Source organism: Jaculus jaculus, chromosome 12, assembly GCF_020740685.1.
Source record: "Jaculus jaculus isolate mJacJac1 chromosome 12, mJacJac1.mat.Y.cur, whole genome shotgun sequence".
Lineage (NCBI taxonomy): Eukaryota > Metazoa > Chordata > Mammalia > Rodentia > Dipodidae > Jaculus > Jaculus jaculus.
The window spans coordinates 92,730,572-92,744,870 of NC_059113.1; the positions used below are offsets into that span (position 1 = coordinate 92,730,572).

General features: G+C 45.5%; 1 protein-coding gene across 1 annotated transcript; it reads right to left on the reverse strand.

Moving 5' to 3' along the window:
* Positions 1 to 12,321: 12,321 nt before the first annotated feature.
* Positions 12,322 to 14,031, reverse strand: Pou4f2 (POU class 4 homeobox 2). Its single transcript, XM_045131920.1, has 2 exons — positions 13,729 to 14,031; positions 12,322 to 13,263 (listed from the first exon to the last, which is right to left on the reverse strand). The coding sequence occupies exons 1-2, from the start codon at positions 14,029 to 14,031 to the stop codon at positions 12,322 to 12,324; spliced, it is 1,245 nt and encodes a 414-aa protein (XP_044987855.1).
* Between the last annotated feature and the right edge of the window lie 268 nt (positions 14,032 to 14,299).

Consider the following 14,299-nt stretch of genomic DNA (forward strand, 5'->3'; position numbering starts at 1 on the left):
TCTGTCAAGAAGGAGAAGAGAGAACGTGGAGAAGAACGATGAAAATATAGTGATGAGATGGAAGGAGTGGAAAAGAACATGACAGGAATCAGATAGGAAACTTTGGAGGAAATTTCTAGTACTGAATTCAAGGTAGAGACAAAGAAGGATTTATTTTTTAATATTTATTGATTCATCCACTAATTGAACACATTCAATACTGTGTTCTCCTACCCTCTCACATGGTAAGGACTGAGTCTTAAGTCAGTGACAAATGGGTTTAGGGCCTAATGCTTAGCATGTAGCTGTTCCAACCTATTCCAGCTCCGGTGATTAGTAAGAAGCTAGGGGTAGTCACCTTAAAATGGTGTTACCTCTAATCCAGTTTCTGCTCAGTGATGTCTCCTTGCCATCATCTGGGGCAAAGGTTATGTGTAACACGGGGATTGCTTGGAGCTGTGTCTGGCTGCAGTTTTCAGGGACAGCGTCCATTCCTGGGGAAGACAAAAGACCCATGAGTGAATCTGCACAACCTGACAACCAAGCCAGCTCTGCCTGGCCAATGGCTTGTTGATTGTGCATGACAAAGCATGAAACCAACCTGACTCCTGCAAGAAATATGCAGATGTATTATTACTCTTACATCTGGGCGTAGATTCTTGGACTTCAAATGTAAGATGAGGCATGGACTGGGGTGAGATTGTTTTTATGAGAAACTTGTGAATAGTAATAAAGTTGATAGAGAAATCCTGCCTCAGTTTGTGAGCTGGTTCTGCCAGTGATGCTAGCTTCTGTGATTTCCTTACCCATTTGAGAGAGTAGAGTGAGTAGTGAAGGGGGAGGGGAAGGCGGAAGTGTAAGAGATTGAGTGTTAAAGAGAACTGGCCTGAGGTGATTAAATCATTTTATCTTACAGTAACTGATACCTAATGACCATGACTTAAATGGTATAGAGTAAGGATGCTTCCCTCCCCATCATTACTATGTTATGAAATAGCTTCAAATTAAGCACAATAAATATGATTTTTCAGTGTTTCTATTAAATCTGTCTTCCCTTCCAAGCTCTGTCCCCAGTTTCAAACACTCCTCACCATCAACAAAAAAAAAAAAAAAAAGAAATGCAAGAAACATCTGCACATTTCAGCCAACTGAATTAAGAATCTGTAGCAAAGGGAGCGGCCTCTGATGTCACTTCGCCCGTCAGTACATTTCCTCTCATTTCTGTTTTCCACTGGCTATCTTATATTCCGCGCTGGTGTTTTTGAAAAGTGAAAGCTACTTAATCACAAAATGAAAACAAAGCCATGGAATTTGGTTCTCACCTCCCATTTTCTCCTCCCACCTAGAGTGTCTGGGCCATCGTGTTTGGGTGGGAGGGGTGGTCATTGTGATTTTCTTTACAGCAAATGAATGTCTATTGCTAACTGCCAATTATCTGGGCATATGCTTCCTCTGATATTCCTCAGAATACCTGCTGAAATGGGACTGTTCCGGCCATTGCATGGAGGCCCTCGTTGTGATAAGAGTTCCCTTTCTCTTCTGCACATCTGCATTCCAAGATGTAAGACAATGTGAGGGCAAAGGCTTTGTGTGGATTTTCACCCCACCCTTGGGGAAAGTAGACATCCTTGCCACCATTAACCCCCTGCCCCCCGCATCTATGCACCTTTCTTTCTTATCCACCTCTGAAACTCTGAGTGAATCCTAGAGAAAAGAATGTATTGCCCAAATGAAAAACAGCATGAGAAAAAAAAAAATCAATGAAATGATTTGGGAAATGGAAGAATGGGCCCTTCTGACAAGACTGTAATTAAAAGCTCTCAAGACGGCAAAGTGAGAAAGAGATGAAAGAAAACGTAACTTAACAACCACTTCTTACCTAACCCATAGAGCCAGTCTAGGGAAGGTAAAGACTTTACCAGGATTCTCCCAAACTGCTCTTCTCCCAGATGGAGTTGAATGTCCTGGTTCAGCCATCAGAGGTGGAGTTTTGTTTCCCTCATGGACCTCAGAAGCTGATGGTCAAGAGGGAAACAGTTAGCCTAGTGTGGCTATACACACATGCCTTTAATCCCAGCACTCAGGAGGCAGTGGTAGGAGGTCCTCTGTGAGTTGGAGACCACCCTGAGACTTCATAGTGTTTTCCAGATCATCCTGGGCTAGGGTGAGACCCTCCCCTGCTGAAGATGAACTGCATGCTTCTCCCAGAACAGGAATGGGAAGTTATCCAGCCTGGGCACCATTAGAATCTTGAGCTTGGTACCCAAATAGGACTCAAACCAACCTATTAGCTGTTAGCTGTTAGCCATCCTTGAGAACCAGCATAAGATTTGAGAAAGGCCACTGTGATCTAGGGCTCTGATGTAAGCCATTGATCTTGGTAGCCCCTTATCCCTGCTGAGTCTGGCTGCCAGCCTGCCCTCCCTGAGAACCACAGATGTTTTCTATCTCTGCAGCCAGCCAGAGGTTCAGCCATCTAGATACACTCTGTTGGGTTCTGAGTAAAGACAGTGATGAACAAGAAGAATAGCTGTAACACAAAACATCACAGCCAGATAGGTACACTGCAATAATAGACTATGGGTGGAGATGAGTCCTGAGCACATTCCTGAGAGAGGCAAGGGTTAGTTGAAGAAGATTGAGTGAGCTTCAAAAGTTTTGCCAATTGCGGGGCTGGAGAGATGGCTTAGTGGTTAAGGTGCTTGCCTGTGAAGCCAAAGGATCCAGGTTCTCTTCCCCGGTACCCACGTAAGCCAGACACACAGGGGTTGCATGCATCTGGAGTTCGTTTGCAGTGGCTGTAGGCCCTGATGCGCCCATTCTCTCTGTCTCTCTTCTCTTCTCTTCCCTCTCTCTCTGTCTCCCTCCCACCTCCCCCCCCCTCTCCCTCCTTGCAAATAAATAAATAAATTTTTTTTTTTAAGTTTTGCCAATCACATTAGTGGGAGAGAGGGAGATGGAAGCTCGAAGTGTTCATGATCTTCCATAGGTGGGCAAGTGCATGTGCAGTTTGGAGGAAAATATGAGAGTCATAGGAAAGATCTTAGGGTCTCTGAAGAGTGAAACTTCAAACCAAACCTACAGAGGATGGAGCATACTTTGGTCCTTCCCCACCCAAGAAAAATATGCTTTTTACGTGTTGTAAAGTGATTTGGCTCAGGCCAACTCCTAGAACACCTTACTTCGTTATACCAGAGAGCTGACTGATTACCACCAAGAGAGAGACACTCCGCTCCCATTCATGTGCAACCAACCAGAATGGAGTCCCCTGGGGTTTGTAAGGAGAATAGCCAGTGGTCAAGATGGCAACAGAGAAGATTCGTGGTCTGGGCAAAGGTCAGGAAATCTGACCTTTAGGTCTCACTGGGTTGCTGTTGAAAACTGAGCCTAAGGTGACAAGTCTTTGTCTTATGCTTTTGCATAAGAATTCCTTCACTTCACTTGCATCACCTCCACGCCAGGCCACAATTCCTCACACCAAGACTTACCCTCTCTGGAAGTCAGAGAGCCTCCACCCCGGGTTTATCCAAACGCACAGATACACACTCCACCAGTAGCAAAGTCAGGGTAGCCCAATAGGTGCATGGTGTAGCTAGGTTAGTGGGTCCCAGTCTTTCCTCTCTGGGTAAGCCCACCAACCCCATCCATGCAGATCTTCCAAGAATAGAAACCACGCTCTAAGAGATTTCTGGGAAAGCATGTTCATTGAACGCCCTGAATCATTTTACAGATAGGACCACAACAGTAACTTCCGTTTCTCAATCGGCCTGCTTAGTTTAACAAGACCGCGTTGGCATCTTACAGTAAGTTCACAAACAAGTTGGCTTCTTTCAAACATCTATCAAACTCAGAGTTCTCATTTTCTTTGCCCTTACTACTCAGCAAAATGTATAAACTGTAAGAACACCCCATCACTATTACCGACTCCAAAAGCACAAATCACTCACCAAGCTACCCAAATAAGACTTTGCTTATGCTCCTAGGGTCCGAAAGACTGAAAAAGTTAGGGGATGTGGTGTTGATGAAAAATCGTGACAAAATTTTAAGAGCAGTGACGCAATCACTGCGGAAGATGGAGGGGGCCACTGGTTTCTGTTAGCTACAGCCAAATGTGGGTTGAAGGAGGGCACTTCTCTGGGCCCAGTGACAGCTGGAGTAATGGCAGCAGACCCAGTGAGGGTGGGGGTGGGTGAGGTTGAGCCGGGCTGTGGGATGAGGGAGCAGTAATTACCAGCCAAGCTCACCCTTCCCCCCCCACTTCACTGCTACGGGGTTCTTTTCGCAGGCCCAGCTGCCTCAGCGGCCTCGGGGCATCCCACAGCCTGAATAGGGGGTGGGGTCCAGGCTCGGGGACTTTAACCAGAGGTTCCTGAAAGACTTCTGAACTGCACAGTCTCTCTCACAAGGCCCCATCCTTGCAAAGAGAGAGACAGAAAAAGGAAGCAGAGCAGAGACCGACATCCTTGCCCAAGAGAGACCCCCAACCATCTGGGACCGGGACCAAAATAAAAAGTAAGGAGTCAGAGATGCTCACCAGATAGCCAGGCAGAAAAGTGTATGTGACACAGAACTGAAACCCGGCCACACAGATTGAAAGGACAAGTCAGGTCTCCGGGTGCTCGTACTACCTACCTTCCCTCCCAGTACCAAGGCCACGCACAAGCCCCGTGAGGTCCCAGAACCCTGAAATTAAGTGTCCACTCTGGGATGGGCTGGTAGGTGTGGACAAGAGAGATCCCGGCAGAGGCAAGGTGGGGCACCTCCCTCCCTCCCGCAGGCTGGAAACCTAGCGGAGCCTGGGATTTTTTTTTTTTTTTTTTCCAGAATAATTGATGGGTCGAGTTCTCCAGAGCTTTCCGAGGCAGAGCGCGGCGGACCGCGCTAGAATTTAAATAGACGTGATTAGGAAAATGCAAGGGGCTAGGAGCCCAGCATCTTTCTCTGGCGGGTTTCTGGCTGCGCGCCTGGCGCGGCGCGGACTCCCCCAGGCTCTGGAAACCTCAGGGACTTGGGCGGAGGGTGGGGGAGTGAAGTCCCATCCTCCCGAAGGTGGCTCTGCTCCCCACCTTCTCACCCCTCCCAAGCCTCCTGACACAAGGCACCCCCAGAACCAGCGACGGGGAGGAAGAGAGGTTGGAGCCGGCCGGGCATCCAAGGCCAGCAGGGGCAAGGGGACGAAGGGGATGAGGACTCTGATCATCCCCCCCCCCCCCGACCACCACCACCCGTCATGACCATCTTCCTCAGCGCCCAAAGCTTTAGCCTTGGAAGGCAAAGAAAGCCTCGGGCTGGTAGAGAAGATCTGATCGCGTTCTCACCCCTACCCTTCTAGTCCTCCGTCCGCTCTGGTGGGACCGGGCGGCTCCATGTCGGCCAGGCCCTAACCAGAGCCCCGAATATCGCGTGTCTCTTTACTTACCAATGCTCCGAAAGGTCCCCTCCTCAAAAGAATGACCCAGACTGGGCAAAAGCTTCGTCTCCGTGCTTTCCCACGTCTCTAGCTCATCGATTCGTTCCTGAATAGGGGGCTGTGCATTCTTATAACATCTACAGCCAATTAATATTGCATTAACTCTATTTAAAAACACACAAGCACCAGCATACTGCACCCTATCAAAGCCATCTATTATTCACGGAAATGTAATTGAAGACCCAAGATATGTGTGTTACGGGGCAGTGGAGGAAAACAGAGTCGTGACAATATTTCAGAAAGGAAGGGGGATCCGAGGGTATCTAATATTTAATTTCAAGTCTGTGGTTTTCTAATTCGAGATTAAAAGCAGTCACGTCTTTGAAGCCAGACAGTTGGTATAAATGTACAGTTAAAATATTCTATTCCACAGTCCCTAGACAGAGCTCTCTTCTCGTCCCAGGCTTCATTAAATTTTTATTATCATCCCAGACTAGAGCAGGGAAAGAACGGAAAGACTGTCCATCTAATTGCAATTGATAAAAAAAAAAGAGAGAGAGAGAAAGAGAGAGAATGAGAGAGCGCTCTTAGATCCCCCCCCCCTCATTTTAATACATTAACAGCTGTTTTCTTCATATGTCCAGGCTCTCTCAGGCCTGTGATACACATAATCACATTATTACATAAATTCGTCGTTGCTGCTGATGTTTTCTTTCTTCTACTTTCCAGGAGGCACCAGGCTTCACCCTCTTTTCTGCCCTTTGGAAGGCCTGGGGGCTTGGTGGGAATAGCAGGGTGAGGAGAAGGTAAGAGAGGCTGGATTCAGAAAATGATGCTATTAAAAAAAAAAAGAATGACTTCAGTTCTGGAAGCATCTGGTGAAAGATCAACAGGGACAACATCTACACGGAGCTGATCTTCCTGTGGCAAGATGAAAGCACATTGTTACCCAAACAAAACAAACAGATGATTAGACCCTGGTTGTGCTTTTCAACAGCCTTTCCACTGTGCAGGATAAAAGCAGAGAGAAACATTTTCATTTTATTTCTTCCTTTCTGACGTCTGCCTCCTCCCATCACAGAAAGAGAGGGGGTGGCACCAAAAAAAAAAAAAAAAAAAAAAAAAAAAAAAAAAAAAAAAAAAAAACCACGTTTGTTCTTCTGCCTTCGTCTGGGCTGCTAATGTGACTGTCACACCACTGATTGAAGATACTTGTGTCTGGGTGTTCCTGAGAGCCCATCTCAACAAGGGCACTTTAATTTTCTTTTATTTTTTTATTTATTTATTTATTTCTGAAACTGGTGGTAAATAAACCTTTTCATTGCCAGGCACTGAAGGTACCGAATAAAACCCACAGTTTGCTTTCTGGGAAGCTTCCTATTATCACATTGCCACTTAATTTTATTTCTATTCTCTCCAAGTTAAATAGAAAGACTGACTCACAGGGGAGCTGCCACGTGCCTGCAAACTGGGATGTCAAGCCGAGAGACTCTGCGCAAAGTTAATTTCAATTCCCGAGGAGGATTTCACATTCCGGCTGGCTCTGACCCACAGTAATTAGCTGAGATAACTAATGATTACTTACTTATTCCTTGTAATTATCTGGATTTAATAATTCGCTGTGTAATTTATTAATTCGCTCATAATAGACTTTCAGGACTGGGAATGACTCCTGTAAAGGGGCAAAGCAGGGGAAATTGAGCAATCTTTTTCTCATTGCCATAAATCTGTCTTCTGACAGATGTGGATTTCAGAAAGATAGCAACCCAATTTTGTCATTCCTTCCCTTTGCAGCCCCTTCCTCCAAGGCCAACTAAAATGTAAAGTGAAGTTTCAAGTTCTAATGTAAACCCTTTGCCTAGAGATAGACATTGTTTGGGACAAATAATTGCAGACAAATTGCTAAACTGTATGTCTTGACTTGATAAAACATTTAGGGTTCACTCTCTAAATCCTAGGCTCTATAAAATCAAATGAATTTTTCAATTTTTCCCACCCTTTCTCTAGAGTTGCTCAGTACATAGAATTAATGACTTATTTGAAGTTTAACATGAAATTTGTTACCCCCCAAGTTCAAGTTATCTTGGCAAAGAGAGATTGAATTGTTCTTTATTGTAAAAAGACTTAGGCGATATTATTTATTTTTATCTTAAATTTTATTTTGTCTTTGTTTTTGTTTTCTTTTAAGACAGGGTCTCAGGCTGTAGCCCAGGATGGCCTTGAACTCATCATGTAGCCCAAGGTGGCCTCAAGCTCACAGCAATTCTCCTTCCTCTACCTCCCAAGTGCAGAGATTACAGGCATGACCTTACAAACCTGACTATTAGTTTACAAAGTATTTCATAGAAAATAATAGTGTAATACATTGTATGTAAACACTAATTTGTTTGTCTTCTCATACCTCCATAATTTTTTCTAAGCAATGTTTCAGTGAAAGTCCAATAATTATCCAGGTGGTTAATGTCAAATATCAAAAAGGGCACTTGTTTGCAAAGCCTGTTGCCCTGGATTTATTTCCCCAGTACCCAGATAAAGCCAGATGCATAAAGTGGCACATGTATCTGGAGATTATTTACAGTGGTAAGAGGCCCTGATGCACCCATACTTAAGTTTCCTCGCTCTCGCTCTCGCTCTCTCTCTCTCTCTCATAAATTTTTTAAAGCTGTGTTTTCCTGGATAGTAATATAGTGCAAAGGGTGGTTCAACATCGGTATGGGTTTGCATGATGTTTTGTTTTGTTGTGTTTTTGAGACAGGGTCTCACTCAGCTGACCTTGAACTCTTGATCCTCCCACTTCAGCTTCCCAAGTGCTGGGATGACAGATGTGCATCATCATGCCCTGGCACATGATCTTGTCCATAAGTGATTTGTTCCATTTCAGATTAGATTCACATGGTCATATTGGACAAAAAAAGCCAGACAACTGTGTTTAAAGAAGTTAAATTTGCTAAATCAATCTCTAATATATTCTTTCCAGTAAGATAGTCATTGTGGACCTTGGGATTAAGACAGAAAATTCATTATGAATGCTGATGGATTTGATTGATAAAGATTTTCAGATGCATTTTGCTATAAATTTATTTGAATTTTTTAAAATTAACACAAAAATGGAGATTTCTCATGAATGTATACATAGTTCAGTCTATTCTTACCTTGAATTTCTCCTTTAAGACCAATTCTTCAAATTGTTGGCTTGGTATGTCTCTGAAATAAGTATGCATGCATGTAACTTTATTGTGTACTTTAAACTGGCTCAAAAAGGACAAAAATATATTTTTTATGTTTAACATATTCCTCAAGTTCGACTGCTTTTATAGCACTTCACTTAAATATGTCTTTTCTGAAAACTAAGACACTAACACAACCTGTTTGTCTTCTCTAAATCACTTTTCTCTTCGATGAATGAAGACTCCCTCAATAAAAGCCCACACAAGGGAAAGTACTGAGCGTCATTTTCATCATAGATCAACAAGTCTGGTATGTCACACATTCATTATTTCATTCACTGTCTCCAGCCTGGAAAAGGGGGTTGGAGGGAGGGCAAGGCGAGCAGCAAGTTCTGCCAGCACTTACCAACCATGAGAGTACTGGCCATGGTGCTGAAATCCAAACTCAGCATATTGAGATTAGAAGCCAGCTCTGTGGGGGGGCGTGGAGGGGGGGGAAGCTTCCAAGAAAACTGAATCCACGAATAGGAAGGGAAATGGAAGATGCAATTTTCAGCTTTCAAAACACAGAAATAGAACAAACTAGTCAGTGTCACTGTACCTGATTCAAAGTCTCTCTCTTCAATTGCTACGTTTCAATGTTTTCTCATACATCTAGGAAGTGCATCTCCTTACTTCTAAATGGACCCTTGGAATTTGTTCTTGAGGTATATTCCTTATATCAATAATAGAAGAAAGAATCCCTCCACTCATTCTCCATCTAACTTTCAGAACTATTTTTTTTTTTGGCCTGGAAATAATAATCAGTTTTCCAAAAATATTTAATCCTACTTGAGCCAGTATAGCAATTTTTGTGAACTAATGGGCTGTTCCCTAAGTCTCCTCCCAAATAAGAGGAATCCCTTGGCAGTTCAGTATCAGAAGAGTCACACTTTAGGTGAGAAGAATTATCCCTGGAGAATGACCTACTTCTTCCATCCTGCTTGATTTACACATTAATCTAGTGATCTCATATCTAAATCAGAAATTTACTGGAAAAATAAACTTTGAAAATCTAATATAGTACTCAGCTGTTGTGGGGGGGAATCTGAAGACTGAAGAATGGATAAGAAGGTTTCTTTAAACTAGGATCATAAAAACAAAGTCTGTATCAGAATCCCACTGTCACATCAATTTTTAATAGATTTCCATCAACTCCTGCCAGACCAGGTCACAGGAGGCAAAAATGTGTTACTTATAACCAGCTAGGATTTCTTTCTCAGCCCCACATGCTCCATTGCAGTGACATTAGTTTTTTTTTAACTTAAAAAATAAGTTTATTGACAACTTCCGTACATATACACAATGTATTTTGATCATAACCCTCTGCTGTTAGGTTCTTTAAAGGTCATGGGAAATGGAAAGAGAGGAAGACAAGACCAATAGAGAGACTTTATTCATAAGCAAACAACTGAGGATCTGTTTTCTATCTTTGCTTGGGTCATTGCTCTCTGTGGAATGGGTGAATGAACTGAGAACTATGGGGGGGGCAGCCTCTGTCCTCAGTCAAGGTGTGTTGGGGTGTCCTGCTCCACTGCTCCACCCAATATTCCACTGCTGCTGAAAAGTGAGCTGAATTTCTTTCTTCCTCTGCCTCATAGGAGATAGGAGGGAATGGGTGAATTTATTTTCATTCGATCTTGCCTTATAAAGATTCTCTTTGTGGAATCATTTCAAATCTGGAGAAAGAACTTCAAGGGATGTATTTGGAATCAGACATCTTGTTCTCATTAAAGCTAAGAAGCAGAGCACCCGGTCTCTTAAGCCCTGACTATTACCATGGCATTATAAATCCTGTCCTTTTATCCTTTCCCAGAGTAACAGCCCTTACTAAGTCCAAAACATACTTTGATAATAACCACTACCCATAAGCCATTGAGATGTTACTTCTGCCTTTAAAAATTCCCCACCCAAATAATTCCCACATAAATGATTAAAACGGTATCATGTTTCAAAAGTCATTTAATATTAATAGCATATTTTAATGAAAAAGCAGCATACTTTGCCAATAAAACATTAAAATCATCTCTTCAATAAAAGACAATCAAACAACACCAAAAATAACTTAATACATTACCATAGGGGGGAAAACCATCTATTAACAAAAACAAGAAACCAGGTCATATACAGAACTCAAGACTTTGGAAAGCCTCAAATGGAACAGCAATTACAGCAAAATTTGTAAGAATATATCTATATGTGCATCGTTTGAATGAAATATTTACAATAGATAAGGTACCAGTCACTGCGCACCTATTTTTTTGTTCCAAAAGGATTCTACGAAACAATGTGAATTTACAAGCAGTGCACTGTCTTCCTGATAGTTCAAATGCATTTTTTTTTTCTACAAACAAACCTCCAAAAGGAAAAACTGAAGGATTCCTATCAATGTTGAAATGTAGCCAGCAAAGCAACGGAAAACTGGAAGATTGAAGTACCTTGGTGAAATCTTAGCATGTGCAAAGAGCCAACACGCCGTGGAAAAGGTACCGTCAGTCATCAGCTTATGCTTCCAATCGCTTCTTTTCTCTGCGGCTAGAGGTGTGCGTGCGTGTGTGTGTGTGTGTGTGTGTGTGTGTGTGTGTGTGTAGGTGTATAACTGTGAATGAGAGCGCATGTGTAGTGGGGACAAAGTGGGAATCCCCGTTAAATATGTAAGGAAGTCAATAATACTTTGAACAGTGAATCAAGTCTACACAATGAAGACATCCATTACCGAGTGTCAGCACACAAATCAGAACGCTACCAGTAAAAAATAAAAATAAAAAAGCGAAAAGAAGAAACGACCATCATTCAAAGTGAGAATATACAAATAGGCCCAAAGGAACACAGTGGAAGAGGAAAGCTGTAAAAATTTCAGTAAACTCATCAAACAAAAATGTTTGGAACATTACCATCTATACGTTTCCCCCGGTATTTTTTTTCTTTACTAAAGAAGTTTAATTAATTAAGATGTGCACAAAATTAAGTTACTAGTGAGATAAATTAATAATTTACAGAGGGTTGTTCGGCAATAATCTAATAATAGCTTTCAAGATCAGTGAACACAGCAGGCGCAGCTCCTTTCTTAAGCATTAACACTTCAGGAAAGGAAGAAGGAATTAGAACCACAATAAAAATATATATATAATATACAGTGTAAACGCAGAAAATCTGCCATCTTTTTTTTAAATTCAAAATACTTTAGAGATGTCTCTATCAGATTAAGCATTAACTCTAGTTTAGAGTTGCAGTCCTGAATCGACTTCTATTTCTGAAAAATAGCTGCAAAGTGTACTTTAAAACTTGAACAAGGGTGACGTCTGTAAGAATAAAAACAAACCTTACTTGATCATTCTTGCGACTTTCCAAAGGAACGCGCCTCTGTCTTCTTGCCAGCAGCCAGCGCCACTCTTCCTTTGACAAAGCCGTAGTGGGGTTCAAAGGGACAACTTTGCTACAACTTGGAGGGGAAAAACAAAACAAAACAAACCAACCCATCTTTTGTTTTCCTTCACTGGGGAGAGAACCGAGTTCTGCCTCATGGGCTCGGGTGCAGCTGGTCTCTCCCTCTTCAACCCTCGCTTTTTCTGGGATTCACATTTACCGGAATTGTTTGTGGTCACTCAAAGTGGGAAGAAAAGAGCCAAAAGATAGAAAGGGAGAAAAGAGAGGATGAGGGGAGAGAGAAAAAGAGAGAGAGAGGAGAGAGAGAGAGCCAGCCGTCCCTGGAGAAACCGAAGGTCCCTAAATGCCGGCGGAATATTTCATTCTTTTCTGTTTCTGCCTCTGGTTGCAGAACCACACTCGCACCACGTTTTTCTTGAGATCGAGCTTCTCGGCGATGGCCGCGATCTTCTCGGAGGAGGGCCGCGGCTGGATGGCGAAGTAGGCTTCGAGCGAGCGCTTCTCGGGCGCCGCGATGGACGTGCGCTTGCGTTTCTTCTCCGCGCCGTTGAAGAGCTCGGGCTTGGTGAGCTTCTCGCGGTGGGACTTCTCGGCCTCCTCCAGCCATGCCTGAAGGATGGGTTTGAGCGCGATCATGTTGTTGTGCGACAGCGTGAGGGATTCGAACCTGCAGATGGTGCTCTGGCTGAGCGAGCCCACGCCGGGGATCTTGAGGTTGGCCAGCGCCGAACCCACATCGGCCTGCGTCACGCCCAGCTTGATGCGCCGCTGCTTGAAGCGCTCGGCGAACGCCTCCAGGTCCCGCGGGTCGGCGTCCACGTCGCTCATGCAGCCCATGTGCGAGGGCAGCCCGTGCGCGTGGGCCATGCTCAGAGCCGCTTGGTGCATGGGATTCATGGTGGCCATGTGCGGCGCGTGGGCCGGCGTGGACACCACGGCGCCGTCAGGGCCAGCCATGGCGCCCAGCGCCAGCCCGGGACTCAGGTGCTCCAGGAGCTCGCCCTCGAGCGCCTGGTGCGGCTGGTGGTGGTGGTGATGATGGTGATGGTGGTGGTGATGGGTGCCGGCCAGCGCGGACGGATGCGAGATGGGTACCGACGAGGAGGAAGCGGCCGAGGTGCAAGGGATGGTGTTCATGGTGTGGTAAGTGGCGTCCGGCTTGAAGGGACTGTGGTGGGGCGGATGGTGGTGGTGGCTCTTGCTCTGGGAGACGATGTCCACGGCGGCCAGAGCCTCGGCACGGGCCAGCAGACTCTCATCGAGTCCGCCGAATATATTGCTCTGTAATTGTAAGTAGAAAGCACACATTACGCTCAGCTGGGAATTGGGAACGCTCTCTCCGGAAACGCCGGGCCCAGAGCTCCACAATGCCGCGGCGCCTACCACATTTCCCTCCCCGGGATGTTAAAATAATAATAACGACAATAATCCTGAAAGCAGACGCCGAAGAGAGGGAGGAAGCCACCGAGAGAAGCCGAGGGTGCAGAAGGAAGAGGGGGAAAAAAAATGAGTCGACAGACAACAGCCACACATCACAACACCAGCGCACAGGTCATAAAAATTAATATGAAAGACAAGACCCGTTGAATACTTAAGAGGGGGAGAGAGAGAGAGAGAGGGAGAGAGGGAGGAAATTTGGTTGGAGGTGCGGGGTGATTTGCTGTGCAGACATGAAAAAAACATCAAGCAGATAAAGGGGGCTGTCAAAACGTGCCTTTAAGCGGTGATTATGCAGAAATAACGCACCGGTGGGGTTGGAAGACAAGCTCTCCGCATCGCCTCCGAGCCGCCCCCGCCGCCGCTGCCACCGCTGCCGCCGCCGCTGCTGGAGCTGCTGCTCCGGCCTCCGCCGCCGCCGCCGCCGCCTCCTCCGCCTCCGCCGCCGCCGCCCGCGTTGCTGGAGCCGCCGGGGGAACTGGCCGCGGGCGCCGCGGGCGCCGAGGCCCCCGGCGAGGCGCTGTGCATGGCCGAGTACTTGGGCTCCACGTGCAGGCTGCCGGCGTGCGGCATGCTGAACGCCTGCTTGCTGTTCAGGGACATCATCATCATCTTCCCGCGCTCCGGGGGGCGCTCCGCTTCCAGATGATGCCCAAGACCCTCCCGAGGACGTTGGCGGAGAAGGGAGACCCGCGGTGCAAAGTCGGGCTCACCCAGCACCGCCTCCAGCGGGGCTGTCTAGGACGCGTCTCCTTCCCCACCGAAGGTCTAAGGCAGACGTCGGGCTTCCCGAGGTGGCGCTGGCTTCAGACCTCAGAGCCCCAAAGTGGCCCTGCTCCGCGAGGCCGTGGAGTTATAGTCCCCTGTCCCCCCGCCCGCC

Coding starts and splice junctions, on each gene's coding strand:
- Pou4f2 (XM_045131920.1), bottom strand. CDS start 14,031: ATGATGATGATGTCCCTGAACAGCAAGCAGGCGTTCAGCATGCCGCAC. Junction 13,264..13,728: donor CTTGTCTTCCAACCCCACCG/GTGCGTTATTTC, acceptor TTACAATTACAG/AGCAATATATTCGGCGGACT.